The sequence below is a fragment of the Chaetodon auriga genome, chromosome 24 (assembly GCF_051107435.1).
Source record: "Chaetodon auriga isolate fChaAug3 chromosome 24, fChaAug3.hap1, whole genome shotgun sequence".
Lineage (NCBI taxonomy): Eukaryota > Metazoa > Chordata > Actinopteri > Chaetodontiformes > Chaetodontidae > Chaetodon > Chaetodon auriga.
This window is the reverse complement of record NC_135097.1, coordinates 17,071,532-17,097,270: the sequence shown is the minus strand read 5'-3', so window position 1 is coordinate 17,097,270 and position 25,739 is coordinate 17,071,532. Positions and strand designations below refer to the sequence as shown.

The window sequence follows — 25,739 nt, the reverse complement described above, 5'->3', positions numbered from 1 at the left end:
GCAATTGATCTGCTGTAATTACCACATTTCACAATGAAAGTGAATGATGAAAGAAGGAGGAAGGCATCTGGACTGTCTTACAGTACTGACTCCACGCGTAAATACATGCACACAAAGCGATTGGTTGCATTCAGGCAAGTATCTCCTATAGATATGCTTGACTTAAACCTTAGCTTTTTACAGAGGAAATATGGCTAAACTGAAATTTAAGAAAATAAATAAAAATACATTCCAAATTATATCTGAAGTCTGGCGTGTACTTAAATATGTCCACTGTATGATAAGCTCTAAAATATTATTTTGTTTTCAAATTGAGCTAAGACTACAACTTTTACATCCAGAAGAGTCAATTATCATTTCAAATACCATATTTTTATGGTGCCCTTTAAGGCCTCCTCTTAAAAATCCAAATTGAGAAAAAACAAAACAAAACAAAACAAAACAAAACTTTTTTCTTTAAGAACAGTTTGATCAGTGTATACAAGAACATGAAAAGGATCACATAATGTGAAGTTTGCATGTGTAGCACATACACTGCTTTTGCAGTACTCTGTCTGGACCATGCTGCTAACTCTAAAACCTTGTCTCTGAAAACTGTCTCTATCTCAGGTGCTGCAGATCATCCAAAATATACACAGAAGAAGTATGCATTTGTAAACATTATGTGAAAACTGGTTCACTCAGTATTCTCATATGTAGAGAACAGTGACATCTCATGGACATTGGTGCTATATTGGTATCCTGATACTACATCTTCCCTATGAATCTGATTGCATTCAATTAAATCACCTATCCGTTGTGGTGATGTACACTGTATGTGCTTACTGGGGATGAGGTGATTAGAATTTTAAGGCAGGACTTGCCCTGAAGTTACAATCCTTAAGATTTCCAAGAAAACCAACCCATTTTACTGCAATAACCATTTAAAGTATTTGCACTGAGTAATCAGCTCTTTCTCTATAGTAGCTTTCAATGATTAGTGGAGTTTACCATTCCTACAGTGCAGCATGTAATGTGTTACATTATTACTTTATCTTAGTGATATCAGCCTCCCTGTATACTATTCACTCTCTTTACATCATGGCTAAAGAAAACAAACATCCTGCTGCTGCTTTACATTAAAAATATCCATCTGGTGAAACATGAAGTGGTTTTCTATTGTGAAGAAGTCACAGGAAACAATGTGTTTGTAACTGATGGTAGTGCTGACTAAAAAAAACTAAAATTTAGCAGTTTTAAATGTTGCTAGGAGTAATGGAAAATCAGCAGCAGGCAGCCAGAGTGAGCTGTTACAGGAAGAACTGCACGCAGCAGACGGTACAACTTGAACTTCCCTTAGCAAGATGACCAACTCCTCTTAGGTCCTGCTGTTCTGTGGAAAACTACTCATGAAATCAAACTTATAGTTGCTCATGACACAATGGAAAACAGCTGATTATTGACTGGCTTCTTCATTAGGCTGGCTGCACTTTAAAAACTTCTGACAGAGTCACCGCTCATGGACAGTTTACTGCACTTTGTTGTCAGTGCTGTTTCTTGAATATTGGTACAGTACATACAAGCATTTGGCAGCTTCAGTCCAAGAATAACTAATCCTAAATTCTGTACCTACAGATAGCAAGCATCCCAAAAACTTGACAGTGCTCCTGCATAACTACATACCTGCACTATGGCCACAAATCCGTCTGAGAAGGTGCCTCTGAGGATCGCGTTACGGGTTGTACCAACTAATAGTTCCTCCCCATCCACATCAGCAATGGTACGGACTGCCCCATACTTTTCTGGAATCTGGACAAATAATCACACTGATCAACAAGCCTTTCTTTTCTTATTTCAATGTAACTTCACAGAGGCCTCCGCCAACAGCATCACACACACACACACACACAGTTGTAGTTCACCTCACACTCTCTCTCAGGTGCCAAGTCAGCGCTCCAGCGGATGATCTTCCGGTCTTTGCCACCTCCACTGAGCAGAGCGCCGCCCTGCAGGTTGCACAGGGTGAACACGCTGCCTTCATGTGCTCTGGTCTGTCGCATTATCTGGAAAGTCTCTGGGAAATAAAAGACAAATGAGTTTATTACTGTGTATGGAGACGAACAAGGGCCAAAGGCTTTGCCACTTTCAAAAAGCTTTGGGGACAATTGAAGAAAAAAAAAAAGAAAGAAAAACATATATTAAACATATGACTGGAGGAATATATATACACACACAAATGTTTTGTCCCTTTGAATAACAAAACTAGAGGAAACGTCTATATATATATATATATATATATATATTCAAAGGGACAAAACATTTGAGCCCGATTTGTCTCCACAGAGGTAACGTTCATACTGACATTTTATCTGATGTAATGCATATTGATCTATGACACTGACCTTTGGCTCCTTTGCCGAGCGTCTTGACATCTGCAGCTGATTTTCCCCACGTCAGGATGTTACCTTCAGAGTCTCCGGTCAGGACGTCTCCCGTCAGACTGAACACAAAGCACTGGATGAACTTGGGCTTCTTGTATTTCTGGAAGGAAAAGGAGATTGTTTTAAGAAGAATTATTTGATCCATTGTTAGTAAAAGTTTGAAAAATAATTATTTGCTTTACGATGTTAATATTATATTTCAGTTATTCATATCGATGTTGGTGTCCACTTGAAGTCAGATTTGCACCTCTGTTTATTCCTCTTTTGGATTTGTTTAATGTCACACTGGTTACTCTCAAATTTCGGTTCTCTTTATTCATGCTCATTACTTCCCTTTTTGGCCTCAATCTGGGGAAGCGGTAATTGTCATTCTGCTGTATTTACTTGTACACCGACCGGATAATAAGGGAAATGAAGTAATTGAAAGATACAAAAAACTGCTGTCAGGATAAAGTGACACTGTCTTACTCCAAAGATGCCTTGTTTCTTGGTGAACTGTCCTGTGCTGAGCGTCCAGAAGTAGACGTGGGATTTACCACAGGTGATGATGTTGGTGCTGTCGCTGGGGTTGAACTCCACAGCAAACACAGCCTCGTTGGTACTCTAAAAACACAGCGACACACACAAACACCTGTTTAGCACAATTGCAATATCAAATGATCACGGCAACAGTGAAGTCATGGAAACGTCTGGCGAGGTCAGAATGTAAATCAAGACCACTGAGACTAAAAGAGGGTCTTCTATGCTACAAGCTAGATGTATATTAGAAAGTGAATACTAAGTATATGCAAACAAGGAAATATATCTTCACTATAATGTAGATTTAATAATCAGTAATCTGCCAAAGGAAAAAATATACTGAGAAATCAATATGATCCAGAAGTCTGATCCACCTTGCATCAACAAATATGACAGGAAATGAACATCAAGGTAAACTGGAGAAAAGTTAAAGGTACAATGTGTAAGATATGGCCACCTGTCAAAGGTCAGTGCAAACCAATAGGGGGCAGCATTTCAACAGAGTAACCGCTCACTGCTGCTCACTATACTCTTCGCTGAAGCTATCTTTGGCTGGAGTTACAAGCTACCGTTAGCTAGTTAGCTGAGCTAGCTGTGCAGCTAGTGGCCCAATTAGCTGACTGACAATTAAGCTTGTTCGATGACAGAGGCAAACTTGAATTCAGAAGGTGTAGGACTGCACTTTTCTAAAGACAATAGGTATAAGGAAATTTACTTTCTTGACATTTTGTGAGTTTATTTTGTTTATTTAGAAGACTTAAAAAGCTAAGAGTGCTTATGAAATGTAGCAAACTGGCATACATCTCCCAGCTGAAACTACGGGGGGCTACATAATCAGACTATCGCCTCTGGAGGTACAAAGTGGTATTCTGTGACAGGACGGGCTGGGCTAGCTCATTAGCATGCTAACTTACGTGACATAACATCAGACAGACATCATACTTCTTCACATTCTGTTGGTAAGGTTAGTTCATTTTTTGAAGGATTTAAACTTAAAGAAAAGTTGCCTTTGGAGCTTTTTTTCTTTTTTTTTTTCTTCTCAATTCTTCAATTCAAGGACCTTTGTGCAGCAGGTACCACTTGTGAAAGCGCACTCCCTGATTTTTGTTACGGTGCCTTGAACGTCCTCATAACACACTGATGACTGGTGATATAGCTAACACTTTAGCAAACAGTTGCCTATTTACACATCCTGCAGATACAGAGCAATGTTGGCATTCAGTGGGTGCAGTGGCTTTCTCAGAGCTTACTCACTGAAAGCAAATATGTGCTGCAGCTGGAAATGAATTGATAATTCTCTGTTTGATCATCTCTATGATCAACTCCTTTCATTATTTCATTTCACAAACTGTTCATTGTTCATACAAATATTGACTCTGTGGCTTTAAGAACTTCAATAGTTGAACTAATTGATATTTCTATATGAACAATGGATCAAATGACTGTGTAATGCAGAAGAGGCCACTAATTCCACAAAGAATTATCATTCAACTCTGCAGCTCCCTGAAGCTTAATGGAGCTTTTAGGCCTCTTTTAGCTCATTGTTTTACAGCCTGCAAGCTCGCACTTGGCCTCCTTTCCTGCAGCAGGCAGCAAAAAACTTCTAATAAACTCACTGTATGATACCTGTTCAGCCAAAGCTATGCACTGGTTTAGTAACACCATAACATGTTGGTTGTAAAATCGTGATAATACACTAGATGTTGTGGTTTCAGCCTGCTCTGCTGCCCAAAAGTGTTCCATGAATCAAGCAGCTGTATAGCTTTAAGTTATATTTTTTTAAAGAACCCTAGAGAGAACTACAAAGGATTTGTTTCTTGAGATGTTTCTTACCACCAGGCACAGGAACACAAAATGTAAACACAGTCCCAGACGTAGGCCTTTGGTGACCATGTGTACAGTATGTACAGAAAGTAGAGAAACATCATTTCTACACAAAAAGTTCCATTCATGGCTGTGCTGTAAAGTGGCATATGGACTATTCCACTGTTGTGGAAAGGGGGGGGGGGGGGGGATAATTATCTTGTTCCTCTTGGATGAACTCGTATGTTTATACAGTGTGGGTCAGTGTTGGCCTGTCCCACCCTGAGCTGCCTTCCCACACATGTACACTGGATGCTATATTACACAAAACATAAGTTCTTGCACAAGCCCATTAAATTCATGACTTGAGATGATATACAAGTTCAAACACCCACCTATGCACTTCTACTGCAGCATTACAGAACACACACATAAACTCAGCCAGGCAAATTCACTGTATAAAATATTTACACTGTTGCCATGACAGCCGTGGCGAAATTGCTCTCAGGGAAATTGAGGCGTTTTGGGATAAAAGCCCATAAAAGCATAGCAGAGACACCGCCGCCATCACTTCCCCCCCTTAATCTCTGCAAACAGACCTCCTTTATAAGAAGCATCTACTCAGCGAGCATGCAGCCATGTTCCGCACCTGTCTGCCTGTTCACACTGCAGCCGCCTGGCTGACTCTCATGGTGTCACTTCAGCTGGAAGATTGCACTGTTTTTGTATGGATTATGAAACCCCGTCATGACTGTAACAAAACCTGTTACACAAGCATTTTGGGGAAAAAAGGTGGTGCAACCCTGAGTTGTAAAATGACAAAGATACCTTGAGTCCTTGAGAGTCAGATGAGACAAGCAATATGAGTTTAATGTCTGTGTGTCTCGTATAGAGATAGTCCGTCCAGGACATGTTTAGCCTAGCTTTACTCAAAGACTGACAGCAGAAGGGAACTGCTATCTTACCTCTGTCAAAATTCTCATACACTTTTCTACAACACTGGATTGCTTTCTGGCCTCAGAGGAACAGAGAGAACTCCACAGCAAGCTGAAAAGTTAACATCAAACATATGATCCACTATGAAGTCATTAGGAAGCTACTGCCTATCCTGCCTATGACCACCAACTCCACTAAAACCACAAGCTATTCATGCTGCGCAGCCCCCCAGTAACTCACCTAGTGGAGCATGTGCCCTATGTAACAGAGCTGAACCCTTACCACAGCAGCCCGGGCTTCATTCCAATCCAGGGCCCCCTGCTGCGTGTCATCCCCTCTCTTTCCCATTTCCTGTCTCACTTGGACAATACTATCAAGTAAAGGCAAAAAGCCCAATATAATACATAGTATGAGAAATGTTAACATGGCTTCTTCTTTGAATAAAGCTGGTAAGAATAAGTAGCCTTATCACTGTAAAGGCTTGAGATTTCTTCATTAGTGAGCCCATTCAGTTGTACCTGATCTTACTTTGCCTGTTGTTTACCTTGACCTCTGCATGCTTGGTCCCCTTGTTGCAGTCCCATACTGACAGCATGTGTTCATTAGAGTCATCAATCACACACAGGAACGCTCCAGAGTCCTGCAACCAACATTAACAAATAAAGGTCGGTCAATCCTGCAGATTTTTCACAATAAAATAAGGAAAGGTGTGAAGTTTTCCAATGTGAAACATCCATACAGGAAATATGGACTTCCATTTATGGCAGATTTGAAGTGACTGGAGATCATTTCCAAATGAAAAACAATATTTCAGTGGAAAGACAAACTGACAGCCGCAGGGAGGTGAATATGACACAACTCTGTTGTTGTGGTGATATGTTTAGTGCTGTGGAAACATACTACATCAAATGGAATTTAACAGGACAGGACACTAGCTGAGGGACAGGGGACATGCCAGCCTTTTTCAAATCAAGGCCTGGTTCTCCCTGCAGTTTAGGTAAATCAACAGTGAGGTTAATTTATTTGCAATTAATTCTTTGAGAACCGACAGCATCTTATATTACAACTAACTCACAGCGAAGGAAAATGCAACAGATCCCACTCCCCTCTGGAAGGTTCCCAGGCCGATCTGCTGCAGGGTGACCAGGGTGGTGGAGTCCCAGATATGAACGCAAGGTTGCAGGGGCTAACACACACACACACACACATACATCATACTTATTATATTTATCCTCAACAAATAGTTAATGCTACCAGTGAACTGAGTACACAACAGAAGCATCAATGCATATTAATGCTGTGTGTATATGTAAGTGTACTTCAATACAGTATCTAGCATTTTACGATGTAAAAATAATAAACAAAAAACACATTTTGAGGTCTATAGAGGATCAAAGGGCATCAGACTGGTATCACAGCAGTAGTCACCTTGCCGTCTTTGTCCACCCCTGCTGTCTGACCAGACGCCACACGCACCTTGTCAGGATGGAGCGTAAGACTGTAGGAAGAACAAAAATAATTTATCTAAATAACAAGAAGGAGAAGTAAAGGCCTTTTTGGACTAAAGTCTTTTCAAATATAGTGCCCACTGGTACCATATATGTAATTATGTCAACCATGGCAAAGTGACAAATGTACTTAGTGGTGAAATAAAACAGACTGGAATGTATTTGGAGAGTGAAACATGTATTGGTTGTGTTGGCTCTGCACTCCAGCACTGAATTTGAAACAAAACAATAACTGTGAGCTTTAAAGTGCTGACTCTGCTCTAATTTGAGGATGTCTACGTCTAATTTGCTTGCACAGCATAGGAATTGTAGCTATTTTTATATATAGACCCCAAGTAATTCAACAAATTAAAACAAACTAATATTAAAATCATATTCAAAGCTGCTTTAACTGATTTTCTGTGGCCACTGGGTGCAATGGAACAAGCGGTAGATGCTGGGAACAAGGTTGATCAGAGCTGCGAGATTGAATCGAAACAGTACAGCTGTCGGTCTGAGGTGCAGAGCTGGTGCTATTTCACAGTGGATTTGTTACAATGACTGATTTCTGTCACACAGTTAACTGATCCACTGTAAATACAAAAACACTGATTAATGCAGTTTTAATATTTGGCTTCAAACCCTTGGCTATCAGTGACTGTTTGAAGTCTGTGGCCCAGAGATGTACAATGTATACAGAGCGCTCAGAGTGCTACACTGCTCACCCAGCGTGAATATGAACACATGCCAAAATGCCACAAAGCCAACAGTCAGCAATTAAACCTTACAGTAACTGTTACATTTCAGTCCAATGTGTTCAAGTACAGCACCAAAGAAATACCACCACTGCCAAAAATGATTGTCGACTGCACTGTAGAAACACTTAAATTGAAGCTTGCCCCCAAAGCCTTTAAGTGCCATTTGGAAACCATAGTAAGGCCCCCATTATTTCAGGAATATACATATGTGGCCTCAGTATATCAATGGGAGCAAAGTAATATATCTGTTATTTCAGACAACCCCTCGTTGCTTTTATTTTTCTATATATCAAAAAGGCACACCTATTCCAACTTCCATACATTCATGTCGGAGTTCCCCATGCTTCTGGGCAATAAAACAAATACCATATTTTATGTGCACAAGTAAAATTTGGCATATCCCTTTTCATTCACTTGCCAAGAACACTCACACTGTGTGGATATGAAATGTCTGAGTTGGTCTGAGATCAGTTTGAAAACTACATAAGTGAATTTATTGCACTGAGTACATGTGTTAATATCATGACTGTCAGCATACTCCCAAAAATAAGTCTCACTTTTGGTCAGGTTGCTCACATTCATGGCTTCATGTTGAGAGCCTGAATCAGATTCAAACTGGGAATTGTTGCGAGAAGAGACAGTGGACTTCCATATAGTCCACTGGAGGCTGTGTAAAGGCCATTTGGACTCAGCTGAGCCCTCGCACAGTGCATGACATCAAGATGTAGGAAAGTCCCCTGCCTCCGAGACCTGATATGAATGTATTTCCTTTTTCTCTTCACCGTCAAAACAGACATCAAACCTCACCCATTCTATGAGCTGAGTGGTATTTTGTACAGTTTTGTGATTATAGTGGTTTAGAGGCATGTGGTAACATGCCAGCAAGCTGATCGCCCCCTCAAATCTCTATGAAATACTGCACCCCCCCCCCACCCCCCCCCACCCCAGCAGCTACATTAAGCCCTGGGTTGAGTTCAGTATTGGGTTAAGCAGAAAATAACTCTCTGTATTTGCCGTTGGCGTGTTGGCTGCCAGCATGTTAATACCTCAAAATGGTCTTTAAAATGTTTTGACAAGTTCTAATGGGTCATAATGTTTAAATATGTTTTAAATGGATTGTAGTGTTTTTTTGATTCTCACAACCTTGATTTACAGCCCCATGGCAGTCACTGTAAGTCTAAGATAGGCACGGCATGTAGTGTTATTTTCAGATTACCGTGAGGCAGGCCTCTAACAAATCCTTCAATTTGCATGTCAACAGTAATTGTGATGTTCTGAAATTAAGCTTTACACAAACTAAAATATTTTTCTGTATGTCCACAGGTTTGAATACACCACATATCAGTAAATGGATACACAGATAAGTGTTGTAGAATATATGGATCAAGATGAAAGGATATACTGAGCCTTAGTTCTGCCCAAAAATGTGTTGATAGTGATGGTGTAAATCCAGTAAAATCGAAATTTTTTATAATTAGAATATTTGAGATTTCATCATCAGACATATCATTCCCATCATGCTTCGGGTGATGAGGAAACACAAAGAACAGTAATTTACCATGAAATCAGTCTCGCCTAGCTCAGCATAAATACTGGAAGCAGTCGTTTTTATTCACTTTCAACACAGCCAGGTAAGCTGCTTGCCCCTGTTTCCACTCTTTAGGCCATGCTAGGCTAACCACCTCGAGCCCAGCTCTTCTCATCTTATCATTATCTTATCTTATCTACGGATACAGTTGGTAAAGATTCCCTTCCACTGACCAGCGGACGCAATCTGTGTGTTTGCGGTAGTGGCGTTGTGTGCGGTTGTTTATGTGGTAAAGCACAACAACGCAGGCAATGAAGTACACCGCCTCGCCCGTTGGAAGGAAGTACAAGTTGGCCCGGCAGTCCCGTCCCCGATAACCATAGCTGGCATGACAGGGTCAAGGTGACGTTCATGTTAATCAATGGTCTGTTTCATTCATTAAAGGAACAGTTCAGCAACAATGAACACTGTATCATGATCAACTAATCTGCATGTTGAAATATAGGTGAAAAAATAATGACATTATTTTAATATTTTGAACCGTCCCTCTAAACATCTGGCTTACAGTTCTGTGTTAGTAAATCTGTGGTTGATGCTGTCCTCGCGGGCGCTAGACTATTAGAGAAATACTTGTCGGGCTTGAATCCAGGAAATGATCATACAGTGAAATCATCGCTGTCTGAATATAACACAACCCTCATAAATATGAACAGGAGGCTGAACCCTGCTGTGGCATTCTGGAAGGATACACCCAGTCCAGCTCCAGTCTCTCAGAGGGTGGCTCCATCTTCAGGTCTTCATAGTTCTGGATGTTAGAGGGGATGTACATGGTTATCGGCCGGCCTCGAATGAACATTTTGATTGATTGTCCTGGAAGACAAACACAGCAGAGGACCAGTAATGTATCAGTAAAACACAGAGAGGCAGACAAAGACAAGTGTTTTACTTTTATTTTTTCTTAACATGTCCTTTTCCAGCTTCCACTTCTGACCATTTATTGCACAGGGTAAATTGTGAAATCATGACCGGGCTATTATTTACCAAAACACCAAGACCTGCCTAAAATAGCACTTGATCTCAGTTTAGCCAAATACAACTTACTGTTACTGTGATTGCATTTCTGTCCACCCCCTGACCCCTCCCTCTCTTGGTTAAGGTTATGTTTAGTTTTTGTTGAAACTGTTTTACAGAGATGTTGATTCAACTGTCTGGTCTTTTTGGAGGATGTAGTTTGTGGTGCTGTTGAGCTGCACTGCATTATATGGAGAGATATACCAAATAAACTGACCACTGAGTATATACCGCCTCGCAAAGTTGTTGCAGTCAATGTGTTAGCAAACAACACAGACCAACATTATCATCCCATTGTAATCTAAGGCCAATATTGACCCTCAGTATGGTTATACTGGTCGGCTGCCAGTAGACAACAGCGGAAAGCTGCGTGTGACTCATGCAACAGTGAATGGGATATTGTTGGAAAAGTACAGCATGCTCTGAAGACACAAAGTGACATAACAGCAGGTCTACCTTGGCTATAGGTTCCTCTTCTGGACCCAGGGGATCCTGCATGAGAATGAAAGCGTAAGGTTAGCCAGACAAATAAACACCAAGATCCTCTGAGCCTTAAGACAGCTAATTCAAGCCAGAGCTGACCGAACTTTTACTTTAGGAATCCCCAAGGATCTATTCCCAATTTGTACAGGTTAGATCTATGAGCTCTGAATTTCAAGCTGGGCTGTATTTTCCTTTTCAGTTTCTTTTTGGGACTCGGGACCTGGCTCAGTGACATTGGCAATTGTTGTGTTCTTTCATGAGACTGGAGGGTGAAGGCAAGCCACAAGGCTGAGCAGACAGATAAGGCTTCCAAGGTAACAATGACAAAGCAACAGTATTACCTTATCTCTGAAAATTATTGTTAATTATAGATCATTATTAATGAGATCAACACACATTTAAAAAAGACAGTGGGACTGTCCAATTTAGGGATGGGTATTCTCGAATGTCAAATCCCTTTAACGTCAACCTGAAATTTGATTTCTAATCAATGAAACTGTTTTTGTACATGAAACACCATTTAAACCTTGAGCCCTTGGGTGGGCAATTCCCATGGCAGCAGCTGACTGACAAATGAGAGAACAACAACAACAACAACAACAACAACAACAACAACAACAACTCTGTCAGGGACCCAAACTCCACCCAAGAACTTTATCCATTTGTTTTGTTTTGTTCACACTCCTCAAGAGGCACAGACGCTTCGCATGTGTTGCATTCAGGCGCCACTCAAAAGAACATGTTACTATTTATCATAATTATTACTTATTATCTTTTTAAAACCATATTTTAAATGTATATTGCTAAAAAAGTACGATTTTTTGTATGCATGAAATGTCTCACGGGCAGGATCAAATGGTCTCGCAACCTGGGTGAAAATGATGTCAGCATTCAGTGAGCGAGTGAGAGTTCTGATCTCCACAGACATTTGTCCTGCCACTTTCCACAGTCAGGAATCTAAAAGGCTGGACTCATCGCAACTATATCTCAATCAAACAAGAGTTGTGACGACATGTAGAAAGAATGAGAGGCAAAGAGAAAGAGAGTAAGGGAAGAACTAAAAATATGCTTCTTTCTGGCAACTTCTTCTGCAGATCTGGTCATCTATTATTCCGTCAGGAGAGTTGGAGTGGTGCAGCAGCTCAGCTCGCCACAGTGAATGTGATTCCAGGCAGCACCCATGTCCAAACTGGCCCTGCAGTGTTTGGCTTCACAAGAACTCGCATTAAAAAGTGATGGCCATGGCCATGCGTACCATTCACACACATAACACTTCCATTCAGATGTACTGAGTTTTTCATCCTGATTAAAATGTGCTTCAATGTACTGAATTTAAATTTTGCTTTTCATGATGCCTAAAAATGAGTCAGAAACACTAATTTCATTCAAAGTGACAAACAAGTTATTCCTGGTACAAAAACATACATAGAAAAGTTTATTTCATAAGCCATAAAACATACCTCAGCTTAATTCTATCCACTCAGAGTTTTCACTGCTGCAGCCTTACTTGGGTTAAGGTTGGCCAGTGTCAGCAAACCTTTGGTAGATGTTGTTTTAGAACTGATGTGACTCAGTCAGTTTGTCAAATTTGGAATACTTTTAATTATTTATTTTCAGAAATATAGTTCTTTGTTTTCTTGCTGAGAGACAGACTGGAAGCATGTTGCATCTCTTTTGTTTAGTTTGCCCACAAATAGAATTGTAAAAATGTCAGTCTGTCCTTTTGGTGGCAGTGACATGCTGGAATTCTTTTATGACTGGCAACAGTCTATCAGCCATTCAGCAAATTATTCTTATAAAATTCTGTAATGTGCAATCTGCTTGAATGGATTCTGACACAACCCAAGTTGCCTAATTGTACAAAATTTGATGTTGCCACGTTCACTGGTGGTCTCTCAGCTGCCTCAGTAAGAAGCGAACACATGCACTTATACTGTTAGGTTTGAATTCAAACAGGTCATTACAGATCGCATATTACATTTCTAGTTTGAATTTTAAATAAAAAGTGACATCCGTATTATGCCCTAGCTAATCAGTAGCGAGAACCGTTCTGTCAACTTGTTTTTAGTCAACACGGATCCTGTGGTCGCTTGCTTTCTTAACATTTCTTAACATCAATCAAAGAAATATGCACAGTTATTTCTGTCAGTGAACTTACTAAATCCTGTACAGCTGTGTCAGTCTTATCCAAAGATTATTAGTACTATTATACGTTTATATATACACCTATAAAGCTCTAACTGGTTTATTTGTTTTTCTGACATGGGAAACTGTTTAAATCTGAATTCACTGGATATTAAAGCAGCGATTCACAGGTCTGGAACCAGATCACAGCACCTGAAAATATACACAGAATTCCAATTAGTCTATTTTAGCTGTACTTATATTACTATTTCAACGATAAAATAAAGCCACGGGACTCATATCATAGCACATTTCCAATCAAAAATACTCCAGTTAGTAGTTAACTGATCATATTTATAGACTATTACAGCACAGTGTCACAGTTTTCCACTAGATTTGACCAGCAGAATTCTTCTTTTGCTTGACTTTCACAATATGAGAGAGTGAGTGTGCTCCAACCCTCTGTATTGTAGGAATGAGGCCTAAAAACAGGGATAACCATAAGCAGACTGAGGGCCAACTCATAAAAGTTCCGCTAACCACAAATGTGGTTGGTTGGGAAATGCACTCATTTTTGCACAAATGACTATGTGTGAACCAGCGAGAAGCCGCCTGGGCACGAGAACAGAAGTATAGTTCAACTGAGATCTTGCCAACACCGAAATCAGGATGGATGGAAATGTGATAAAAGTCCCTGATTATAACAAAATGACATGTGACAATGATCATGGATAGCTTTTCTGAATCCATGCAGCTTGTCTATATTGTTTGTTGTAAGGACTGTGTTTCTGTTAAACTATAGACAGCATTCACTGGGACACACATTCTTGCTGTGCTGTTTCTGCATTGCACTCCAGATAAAACATCACCTCAACAAGGAGCCCTGTTTTCATGCAATAATACGGTACAGCCTGTCCACTGATGTCCAGCTATAAACAGGCAGCGTACTAAGAATAAGCTGCCAAGAACAAGTTTTACATCAATAGGATGAAACAAAAGTGTTTCATGACACAGACCACAGATTCAAATCATTTCCAACAGGAGTCTGTGCCAACACAAGAGTGTTATTATAGTTATGGTGTCTGTGAAGATTCTCAGTCATCCAGGTTGAATAAAGGGCAGCTGGACTCTCATCCAAGGGGCTTCTTCAGCTCTGATTGATGAGTCCCAGATATATAAACTCTGTCGGGTCGTTATCACGGTCACTGAAACCACCTGGGCCGTTAGTGCTGCTGGCTGTGTAACAGCAGTCGTTAGAATCACCAGGGACCAGGTGTGAACCACAGTTGTTAAAGCCAACTGTGAATACAGTGAAGAAAGGACAGCATCATAGGTGGAAGATAAGTGGTGTCATAGACTTCCTCCTCTGCTGAGGGATGGTTTCTCTATTTTTAGGTAAATAACCTCCTTCACTCCTCTTTCAAACCATCTGTCCTCCCTATCCAAAATATGTATGCTGTTGTCCTCGAATGACTGTCCCTTATCTTTCGGGTGGAGGTAAACTGCTGAGTCTTGACCTGAGGAGTTGGCCCTCCTATGCTGAGCCATGCATTTGTTTAAAAGTTGTTTAGTGTCCCCAACGTTGGCCCCATGAGGGGCACCAAGGGGCTTCATTCACTGTGTCCACTCACTTGAATAAAAGCATGCCACTTTTGTCTATTGTCAATTTGCTGTCACCTTTTTATGTTACAGCAGCGGTAAACTGATTAATCGGTTAGCTGCTATCTGTTTTTTTGAGATAATCAGTATTGGCCAACACTTGCTCTCACAAGGCCAATGGAACAAAACTGACTGTTGTATTTTAGCAGATGCAAAAAACAGAAAACAAACAATATTGGCATTACATATTATGCACCCTGCTCTCTGAATAGCACCATCAGCCACTGAAAAAGAGTCAACCACTAGTATTTTGTTAAAATAACACACACAGAGCCATGTTGCTGATACGTCCGCATACAGAGATCATGCTTGTTACTAATAGCCATTGCTGAGATTGGAATGTGGTGCTGGAAAAGAATTTGGTCCCTCAGAGTGTTTCTGTTATGTGTTGTGGCTGAATAGGCAAGGTGAAAAGCAGTGCACTAAGTCCTGAGACTCTGGGCTTCTGTCTTATTTGTGTAAGTTTAGGTGAATCCATAGTTTGTATAAGGAAAAACTATCTTTTAGATAACACTAAATTTAGAAGGTCTTATATGAAGAGATGGAAGCCTTTACAAAGTTTTTATCTAAGCTATGACTTTGGAGGTGAATATGGTTTAAAGCTATGTAGCCCTGGCTAAAATTCATTTAGACATCAGGATGTAAATAGATTTTTTTAAGAAAAGCAAAATGAATGTTAAAAATATAGAAATATGGTTAAAATGTTTAAAAATGTAATAGACATAATCTTCACAATTAAAAGCTCAAAAGTTTGGAGTTCATGTGAGTAAGCATAGTTTGTTTGATACGTATGGCTAGCACATGTAGTCAGCATGACAATCTAACTTGGACTGCAGCCCAGTGTCAATCTTTGTGTTTTGGACTGTTTTTATACCGTGACTAAATGTGGCAGTGTGAACGTGAGTGTGTTGCCAATTGCGAGTAGCTGTTAGCATTAGCATAATAGCCATTAGCTTTGCTGTCGTACTGTTAGCGTTGCTTGTGCTTACATTGGTGAAGACAAGTTATTGCTAGATCGACATGAAATAGTGTATGGACTTGTTGCTCAGGTAATGTATGTGATTCAGGATGACGGAGATTTGTGACTGAGAGAGAGAGGACCTGGAAACCTCCAATGGACCACTATGGAGAGTGATTTCCCTCCTGCTGATGTGCTGCCGTAGACTGTTGCTGCTGTTGTTTCTTCTATGCTCTGACTGCCGTCCATTACTTGAATTTCCCTGGATTCGTGAGTACTGATAAACTAGCACATGCCATTTTATTTTCATTGCTTGTGTTATCAAATGATGCGGCCATTACAGTTTTAGGCCTCCACGCTCTGAGCCACAACTCAGGCCTGCAACGGTATTTTGTTACTATTTGGTTTGTTGCAGTGTGTGTGGGTGTGTGTGTGTGAGAGAGTGTGGGCCCGCAGTATATTAGTATTATTATTGATGTTCATATGTTAAAGATGTCATGCACTAATGATATTAGAGCTTAGATAGAGGTAACAGATTTAAAAAAAAATTAAGAGACTTGAATTTAACAGAAGCAGAGTATTATTTTGTGTCAATTGTTATTGGATATAATTTATATTTTCATTTATTTCATAAGAGACAAAGACTGATTTTATTTTGTATATTTGGATTAATAAATATTTCTTTAATTTTATTGGAGGCACCACCAGTTATTTGAAATTTTGAAATAGGGAACAAAGGTTGTAAAAGTAATAATTCATAAATACAGGTAAAAGCGCGACTAAATTTGAAACTGTACCCAGGCCCCCTCCCATAGCACTAATCCACCTAACAGATTCACATAATAGTATATAGTTACATGGGACTGGGGTTGCAACTACAACATATGAAACAATTTATATGTATTAATTGCTGTGTATTGCCAATACGTGAACAGATTTTAACAGGTCTTAAAAAGTGAGTCCTTCCCAGGCTATTTAAGTTGCTTGCGAACTGAATACATAATGGATACTTTTTCCAGCAAAGTCCAAAGGATGTGACATTTATACGTCCGCTATCATCGGCTAACAACCAGCACCCACCACAAAAGAGTCCGATACAAAGTCCAAAGTCACAGGTAAGATTACTGCATGTAAAGCATATTGTGATGTTGTGATTTGAGCTGGCTAATGTTACCTTTGAATGCAAGGCAGGAGCATCCAACTAGCTCAATGTAACATAAGCTAAGGTTAGTCAGCTAGCTCTAACTTGCAGTATAGACCTGGTCTTGGATGCTCTGTAATGTCAGCTGATAAATATTTTACAAATGGCAAGTTAGTATCATGGAGCCAATGGTTCAAAGAAAATACAGGAACATTACAGCGAGTAATTCAGTGTTCATTTGACGTTCAGTCTCAGTCTCTGTTTTGGCTGATGCTCGCTTGGATGGAGTGTGAGGGAGAGTAACAGGATGCTGCCTGCAGTTCACTGATATTTACTTTTAGCTCATTTTTAATCCAGATGTAGATCATCTATTTCCAAAATATCTGCCTGTGGTTACTACAGTACAATAAGTTTAAGGTACTGAGAAGGTTAGTCAACTAAAACGCGTGGTTACGGAAACATCGTGCTGTGCACTAAGTGCACATCCACCTCTCTAACCTCCACATCCTCCTTTTGTGGCTTGCACTAAACAAATGAATGCTGCATCGTCCGGTATGAATGTATTTACTATGGATACTGAGCTGTACTGTACAAGGAATGAATTGAATCAAAACCTCTTACTTTGCTTTCTTGCCATGAAATTCAGCAATAAAATCTGTGTAATCCATCTCGGATGCAAAACCCTGTTCTATGGCTATGGTGAACACACACACACACAGTGGTGTGGAGGACAAATAGTTTTGAATTAGTTCTGACTTTGGTTTCCTTTGAGCCACACATTCTCATTTGTTACAAGAATATAGCAAGTGAGAAACCACTTATCTAAAAATGAAAATAGAAACAAAATTCTCACATGTAATACAACCAAAGCTCTGTTTCAGTTTTGGTAGAAAATGCATGTTCATGTCAAATGCCACCATTCATAATGAGATGATTGAGAAAATAGGTTTTCAGGGCCTTTAAGTACTGTATGTGGTTAAAAGAAAAAAAAGGGGGAAAAACTACTGACTGAAGCAAACCCCAGCAAACCACAAGTTATGAGAGTTGCCAAAAATCTTGTTTTCCATCTACAGGTTGAAGTCCTCAAGATTCTGCATTTAATGCCAAACGTATGTGACAAATTAAATTCCTTGGGCATTTGCATAAAGTGGATAAACACAGTGATGTCAATCTCAGTTTCACGCTTAAGCATTAAGCATTTACTATTTTTAACAATCTGTACAAATGTACATGACACAGTTGTTTTTTCTATTCTGTATCTTGTAAACTTTTACATTGTTATTTTTTGACCTCTTATGCCACCGTGCCTGCTTTTTGTAACCTGCTTGCTGTAACAACTAAATTTCCCCGGTGTGGGATCAATAAAGTCTTATCTTATCTTAAAGTTTGAAGATACATCACCTGCACCAGCAACCAGCTCCTTAGCCCGACTGTGGAGAGAGAAAACAACTGTGTGAGACAGATGTATGACAAGATTTCATAAAAATTATTAGCTTTTATCCACCGGTCCCTCACTTCAGAATCACATACTGAGTTATTGCAAAGTCTTCATGGGAATGGAATTTTATTATTATTCATAGGGGCATCAGTGTTCCAGCAAGTGTCTCTTTGATGATACATGCAAGGCTGCAGAAGCCATAGGAAAAAGTGAGCTGTGTGACTATGGGGTGACAGCTGTGATTGATGGCAGTGTGGCTCACTTCTCCAGGCTGGGGGAGCGGGTGAGGAGGTTGGCCGAGGAGGCCGCCTTCTTGTCCAGACGTTTCCTCTGTCTCTCTGGGTTCCCCAGTTTCTCGCTGTTCCTCCGAACCCTGGAACACCAGATGACAGATATCAGCTTGCAAGAGTAAACACTCTAAGTGGGTCCACACAGAGACTTAATCTCATACACATGGATGCTGTTACACCATTATTTATGCATGCAAAATATTCAGCAATTACCATTTTGTCTACACACGTACACACAGAAACATTAATGTTTGTGATGTGTGGAGCCTATTATTGATTTCATTCCCAACTTTCCCAGAAAATAAATCTTGTTTTATACAACTTAGGTCTTTTTTCTTGGTCTTGGCCATCATTACTGTCTGTAATAACATTGTACTCATCAAAGTAACTGACCTTTGCCTTGGGCCTGCCTCTACTAGTTATTGTTGCTATTCCTGTCAAGCTTTCCAATGTAGCACTGCGAATACACAGTTTACATGATAATGGTGGCAGATTTACTATGGAAATCTGTGGCACTTTTAAAAACAATGGTCCCTGATTTCAGACAGCAAAGCAGTTTCTTATTTCTAGCTGCCCTCTTCAGACAGTGGATTTTGCTGGCTAAAATGATAAGTGGCAGATTTGATGAGCTATAGCTAGCTGCAAACTGCTACCATGAGCCCAAACTGACATATCATCCAGGACCAGTATTACACTGCCGCCCACACACTGGATGTTCTTGCCCAGAAACCCAAAAGATGTACTTAGCTAATGATATGCTAACTCTTGGCCTTGCCGATAGGCTTAGGGTATTATTCTAGGTAGCCAGGCATGCTAATGTTTGTGGCTTTCTTAAGAGCAAACAAGCACACAAGTAGTACAAGCAGTCAAACGGACAGCCAAAAGATTATCCAGAGCGGGAAGAGGATCTAAAATTTATGATGAGTGTTTACAATACAAAGTTTGAGCAGTAGCTTCACTGTTCATCAGTAGCCAAACAAGTTTGGTTACCCACAGGTTTGTTTACATTCTGTCTGATCATGTTTCCTGCCCCATCGAACTTCCTTTTAACAATGTCGCCTTGATCTTAGATCTTGGTAATGAGTTCATTATCGTTATTGCTGATAGAAATGTTAGAGAAAACCCACAAAAACTGAACCCAAGTTGTAATAACCCCTGTTTAAAACTTAGTTCTTTTAGTGGCCTTCCACTCAAATCCTAATTTTAAACTAAATTTTATGGAGAAGAGGATTGATGAAAAGAGCCTAGTTTCTAAAAGTTCTGATCATGCTGAGGGTCTGAGAATGAATCAAACAAGGACAGATGAAAAGAACACACACAAACACACCATGTTTTAAACCATAATTAAACTCTTGTTGTCTCTGAGGATTTCTTGCAACACACCCCCTGTTTCCTGGTGACATGCCAATGTGCCAGAAGCATCTATCTAATCGTGTATCTTACTGGCTAAGATCTAGGAAGTGAAACTCAGCCACCAACCGCCCCCTCTGTATAATGACCTCCAAATAAAGTGTTGAATGTTTAAGTGTAGAAGGGTGAGCACACAGGCACAACTTTACTAGTACCTCAGGTTTCCATGGAGGGGCAGGACAGAGCTGAGGGACTAGAACTTATGTTACCCATTAACCCTCTTACAAGTCACAACAAGGAAGTAGAACAAAAGAACACATGCATGCACAAGCACATACACAAATAAACAAAAACGGCAGTGCTCTGGCACTGTGCTTTCTAATCACAAGTACAAAGTCAATCACTTGAGCTCAGAGTGGAGAGCAAATCACAGCATGCAAGAGACCTTTGATTTGTTTGAGGAAGAGGATGTTAAAAGAATTATTAGAGTAGAACTGCAGCGAAAAAACTCAAGGTTTCAGGCAGTTTGTGTGTTTCTGCAAACCCAAGCTGAATGGCAGATAATGGCACTGTGTCAACTCTGCACATCTGCATCGTCTTACACAACCACAAACTGTAATACTTTGTGGCTATAGAGACGTTGTAACAGAGAGGACCACTCTTTATGTTCCTTTGATGGATATTAACTCTGATGTATGCTGTTTGGACAGAACAGTCTTGCAAACCCTCTGACCTTTCTCGTTCACTCAGAGTGTATATGTACTGTAACCCTAACCCTGCTCCGAGCCCATTTTGTACATAATGCTGTGTTCAATGGCCCTCACATTTTCCACTGACCTCAAATCTCTGTGTGCCGTTAAGCTAAACTTGGATATGTCACTCAGTGTGGACGAGTGCTGCCATTATGTTCTGCTATAGCTTTATGTTTCCCCTGCCCCATCTCAAACACATGGAGAAGAAAGCACATGGAGGCTGGAGATACATGATGACAGATCAAGTCATCCCCGTCAGGTTTCCTGCTCTAGCACTGCATAATTGCACCCCATCATAATTACCAATTGTTCCATAAGTGGGTTTGTAGCCCAACTGGGGTTTGCAGCCACACAAGCCAAAATCAAGAAAATTTTGATTCATCAATTAAAGCCATGCAATCACTGCCATCAGAGAAACGATTATGAAGACAGGGTTGGTGAAGCGGAGGATGGTGGGATAACGCACAGTGGTTTCTTCTCTCCCTCTTGGATGGGGGACAGGGGTCCAGAGCGGGTGTTGAGGTTCTGGTCTGAGGTTTTGACTGAGGTCGAGCCAGAGCCTGGCTCCTCTGGAGAGCAGCTTCCATCCTGGAAGTCCTCCCTCTGGAGGCTTCTGATTGTGGTTGGCTGAATGGGCTCCTCCACTGACGACATCCAACTCAGCTCCTTTTCCTGCTCCCCTCCTCCTCCTTCATCTTCCTCCTGTTCCTCATCCTCCTCTTCCAAGCCAGGAACACGGTGGAGCTTAGCCCTTGTCCCTTCAACCACAGGCTCCCCTGGTGGGAGGGCGTCCTCTAGCTGCAGGCTCTGGACCCGCCTGGGGAGAGGGACCCTGTCCTGCTCAGTGACCTGCCCAGGAGAGATGGGCTCTGTCTGGGTTGACCTGTCCGTTGTTGCTGGTCTGGGTCTTGGCTTCATGGACACTGAGCTTCCTATGTGGCCATTCGCATTGGTCACAATGCTGTCTGACAGTTGGCTAGAGATAGTTCAAAGGTTGAGATCAACAGAGAAGAGCCATACAGGGAAATTACACATACATCATATGAACACAACCAGGCCTATTAACGGACAAGCATGCTTGTGATGTACCAAGCAATACAGCTATACATGACGTGAAATAAAACAACGATGGCCTCTCATCTTGGTGCATAGGTCCAGTACCTGGTAGCAGGGTGGCGGATGACATCGGCGGCTGAGCTGGAAGACAGTTTTCTGCCGCTGGCGCAGCTGTCTGAGCAGCACACTTGGTTCAGCACTCGTGCTGCACCCGGGTTCACTGGGTGGAATTAAATCAAATCAAATCAAATCGAACTTTATTTATATAGCACTTTTCATACATAATGCAACACAAAGTGCTTTACAAGAGTTAAAAACAATATAAATAAAAACAGAACAACACCAAAAACTCAACTCTCCCACCCTCCATATGTACTAACACACAACCTCAACTACAAGCATACACACACACACACACACACACACACACACACACACACACACACACACACAGACATTCTCACCACAGACAGTAGCAGGAGCAATAAAGTTGATGATTAGTTATTTCTGAGTGATACTGCACTGAGCACTCTGTATATCCAGTCATTTTTCCATGAAAGCTGAATTACAGTGTGCACCATCTCCGAGGTTTTGATACTGTAAGTTTCAGAACCAGTACCTAAGCATATTCTATTTGATTCTTTAGCTTGTTAATCACTTGCACTGAGTTTATTAAGTTAAGTTTCATTCAGTAGGGCTGAACCTGAGTCTTCTGGCCTGCTGTGAACAGTCTGAGTGTTTCTCTGTAACTGACCCAAGTAGCTACAACAACCTGGAACTTCTGTTCATACTGCTGCAGGACCTTCACACTAATGCAAGAGCATAAATTACTGATTAGAACATACACGTTTTCAATCAGGAGCATGAATTTCTACTTTGCACACACAAATTGTTTTAGCGTGACACTGGCTTAAGGTTTTATGGTGTGCCAGAGCATTTCTATTTGCAGCTCAGCTCAACATCGACAGCATGTCACTGCTGAAATTCAAGAAAATGTTTGATGAATGTGCACTAATGTGTATTGTGCATTAACATGCAAATTAAATCAAGAGTTTAACATGTACAATATAGAGTACAAGCGACGGTCTTTGCATAGCTAACTGTCGAATGCAGAAAAAACAACCGAGGCGAAAACCCTAGGAATAGTTTTTCCATCCAATGTACCATAAGGCTGTAGAGTAATAGATATAGCATGTTGGAGATTACTCACCTGCAATCAGCTGCTGTTTCAGTAATGGTAAGAGCTGATCATGGAGGCGGATCTTGCGCAGGGCATCAGCCAGTGAGGATTTCAGCAGTGTGATCTCATCCTCCTGTGCCTGCAGACGCACCTCCATCATGGAAGTTCGGTCTGGGAACTCGGTGCTGCTGTCTGCTGATACATCATCTACAAAGACAGCATAGAGGTGGCTCAGAAAAGCAGGGTTATTCTGAAAAGCGTGGCCTGAATGAGCCCAACAAACTAACAGGATTCATCTGTTTCATCATATGAATGCAGGCCCTGCTGTAAGAACTACTTGTTTGTGACATGAAACATCAAGCATGGATGACATCAATTCAAAATGAAGAATAAATTGACAAGACAAAATGCAAGTGCCAACAACCTCAAATATTAAACATTAAATATGATAAATAAAATATTAATGCAAAATTTGACAAAACCATTGCCACAAAACAACTAGTAATATAACTGCTTATTTTATCTATTTTGAAAGGCTTAAAAAGTAATAAGAAATGTTATTTCTGTAAATGTTCTTTTCATTTTTTTTTTAATATGCGGTAAAAATAAATAAATAAATAAAAATTGTGCAGCACTATTGGCCTGTCCCAAGCAAAACAATATATACTTTTTTCACTGCCGATGAGACTGACGCAGGTCTGAGATCCGCAAGTTGGGAATGACAACTAATTTATGTCCAACTGTGATAAACTGGTTATGTGCTGGAACTTCATTTTGACTTCATTATAAATCAGTACTGAGGGACTGCTGGGGAGGAACTTGGAAAAGAACACTGTTTCAGTCTGGCTAGTATATGTAACACTGCCTTACTAAACATTCCACTGAAGAGCCAGTGAGGAAGGCAGTAAACAACACAGCAAATTGATTAATGTGAATATTGTAAAGAACTTGAAATTCTGGCAAAACCAGAAACTTGCATTCACTTTATTCTCATGAACAAGCCAGTCTCAGTTTCTTAACGTGACAAACTGAAAACAGGACAATGTAAGTACATTTCTTTGTTTTTCTCTTTGGATGAGAGAATAAAATCAACCAATTTCAACTGGCACAAAAAACACCAGCAACCTTTCCAGTAGGCCCTAACCTTTGCAAACTGGAAGGCTTTTTCCGTGGAAGCCAAATAATTTGTGTCAACCCAACTGATGGAAACAAAATTACACTGCATTTTTCCCTCAATATTTTGAAGGACTGTATAAAATTTGCACGACGTTTGGATGGGCATAGAGAAGGGAAAAGAACCAGAATACTTGCTACCAATTCAGCAACAGATGACTAAAACTGTAACAAAAGTGCTCTGGTTCATTAAGTCATTCAAGACTCATTCCTGTGTCTTTATGTGTGTTTGTGAGTGTGTGTCTGACTTGTAGTTCTATCGTTGTGAGGAGAAATTTCAAACATCGTAGTGAGGCCATTCCTGCAGCCAGTCCTCACTATTTCTAAGGACTGTTTGAAAGTGAGGACTTGGTTTTAAGGTTAAGGTTAAAATTAGGTTTAGGTTAGGGTTACAGTTAGGGGAAGGGTAGGGGTTAGGAATTTAGTTGTGATGGTTAAGGTTATTGTTAGGGGCTAAGGAATGCATTGCCTCGGGTCCTCACACGTATGAAAAGATAAAATGTGTGTGATGTCTGGCGTGCTGTTCATTTGGAGAAGAGATTACAGATGTTTAGAGCATTGTACTCAAACAGAGGAGGATCCAAAGCCTCTCAAAGACTGTATTGTGTGTTGAGTAGAGCTGCAGTTCTCGTGTGTTTGTGAGTGCATATGTAGGACAGAGCTGGTTCTGGTCCAAAAAGTGTGTGTATGTGAGTGTGTGGAATGCCTCCTTGTGTTCTTGTGTCACAGGATGGAACAAAGCTGTGCACAGTGAGCATCAGGAAGATATTTTCCTGCTGGGTTTCTTGATTACTCAGCCACTCGATTCTCGCTCAGCCATTTTAAGTGTTATTTTTGCGCTGCAGTCCAACAAAGCACAGGCGTTAATAGACCAAGAAGTTTGGAGGAAATGGGCTGCCCACTCAGTAATAAGTAGGTAAGAGGTCCTCACACTCCTCTCCTCCCAGTACAAATCCTCCAAAGCCTGGCTAAAAGAGATCCACAACCTGGTATTACACAGTGCCAGTAATTGTAGTCTAAAGCCCCATTGCCACATGGATCTAAATTCTCTTGCAATTCATATAAAGAACTCTCTAACAGCATACTTGCTCTGAAGAAACTTTCTCTTAATATTTACCAGTAGTCTATTGAGAGCAAAAGTGGCAACACTGTCAAATAAAACACAGGTTATGATGGTCTTACATGAAAGGAAGACTACCATAAATTCTCAAACTTTGCTTAAGTATGAACCAGGCTTTTATTAGAAACAGGTTGTTGTTTCTATTTTTCCCGGTTTCATTACTAATTTCTTTAGCCCTCCAGGTTTACTTGTCTTGACAAATTCATCATAGTTTACATTTCCACAGCATTAACTCCATCAGTAAATCAACAAGATCCTGTCATATTCACTGCTGCTCTGAGTTTCTCTTTTTAACTGAAATGTAGTTCCCCTCGCTACTTCCAGTCACTTCTTATTTTCTCATTATTTGTCAAAGAAGCTCAACACTTCCTGCACAGATGTTTGACAAGCTCGAAGGGCAGAATCCCTGTATTCTCAATTGGCATTTAATGTGAAACATCTGAGGAAGTATCTGTTCTTATTGACAGTAATCACAGTGATAATGCCACTGAAA

General features: G+C 40.5%; 1 protein-coding gene across 2 annotated transcripts in view; it reads right to left on the bottom strand.

Moving 5' to 3' along the window:
* Positions 1–25,739, bottom strand: part of eml3 (EMAP like 3) — a 55,223-nt gene that overhangs the window by 8,354 nt on the left and 21,130 nt on the right. The window contains exons 2-16 of one of the 2 annotated variants that reach the window (XM_076724866.1): positions 22,984–23,160; positions 21,879–21,993; positions 21,184–21,693; positions 18,588–18,698; positions 18,289–18,317; positions 10,979–11,014; positions 10,201–10,321; positions 9,685–9,834; positions 7,107–7,176; positions 6,754–6,864; positions 6,223–6,318; positions 2,889–3,023; positions 2,382–2,520; positions 1,902–2,053; positions 1,663–1,788 (exon numbers count right to left, since the gene is read on the bottom strand). In XM_076724866.1, coding sequence (XP_076580981.1) covers positions 1,663–1,788; positions 1,902–2,053; positions 2,382–2,520; positions 2,889–3,023; positions 6,223–6,318; positions 6,754–6,864; positions 7,107–7,176; positions 9,685–9,834; positions 10,201–10,321; positions 10,979–11,014; positions 18,289–18,317; positions 18,588–18,698; positions 21,184–21,693; positions 21,879–21,993; positions 22,984–23,160 — 2,078 coding nt within the window. The remainder of the gene's footprint in view (positions 1–1,662; positions 1,789–1,901; positions 2,054–2,381; positions 2,521–2,888; positions 3,024–6,222; positions 6,319–6,753; positions 6,865–7,106; positions 7,177–9,684; positions 9,835–10,200; positions 10,322–10,978; positions 11,015–18,288; positions 18,318–18,587; positions 18,699–21,183; positions 21,694–21,878; positions 21,994–22,983; positions 23,161–25,739) is intronic. The other variant, XM_076724867.1, reaches the window with a different exon arrangement.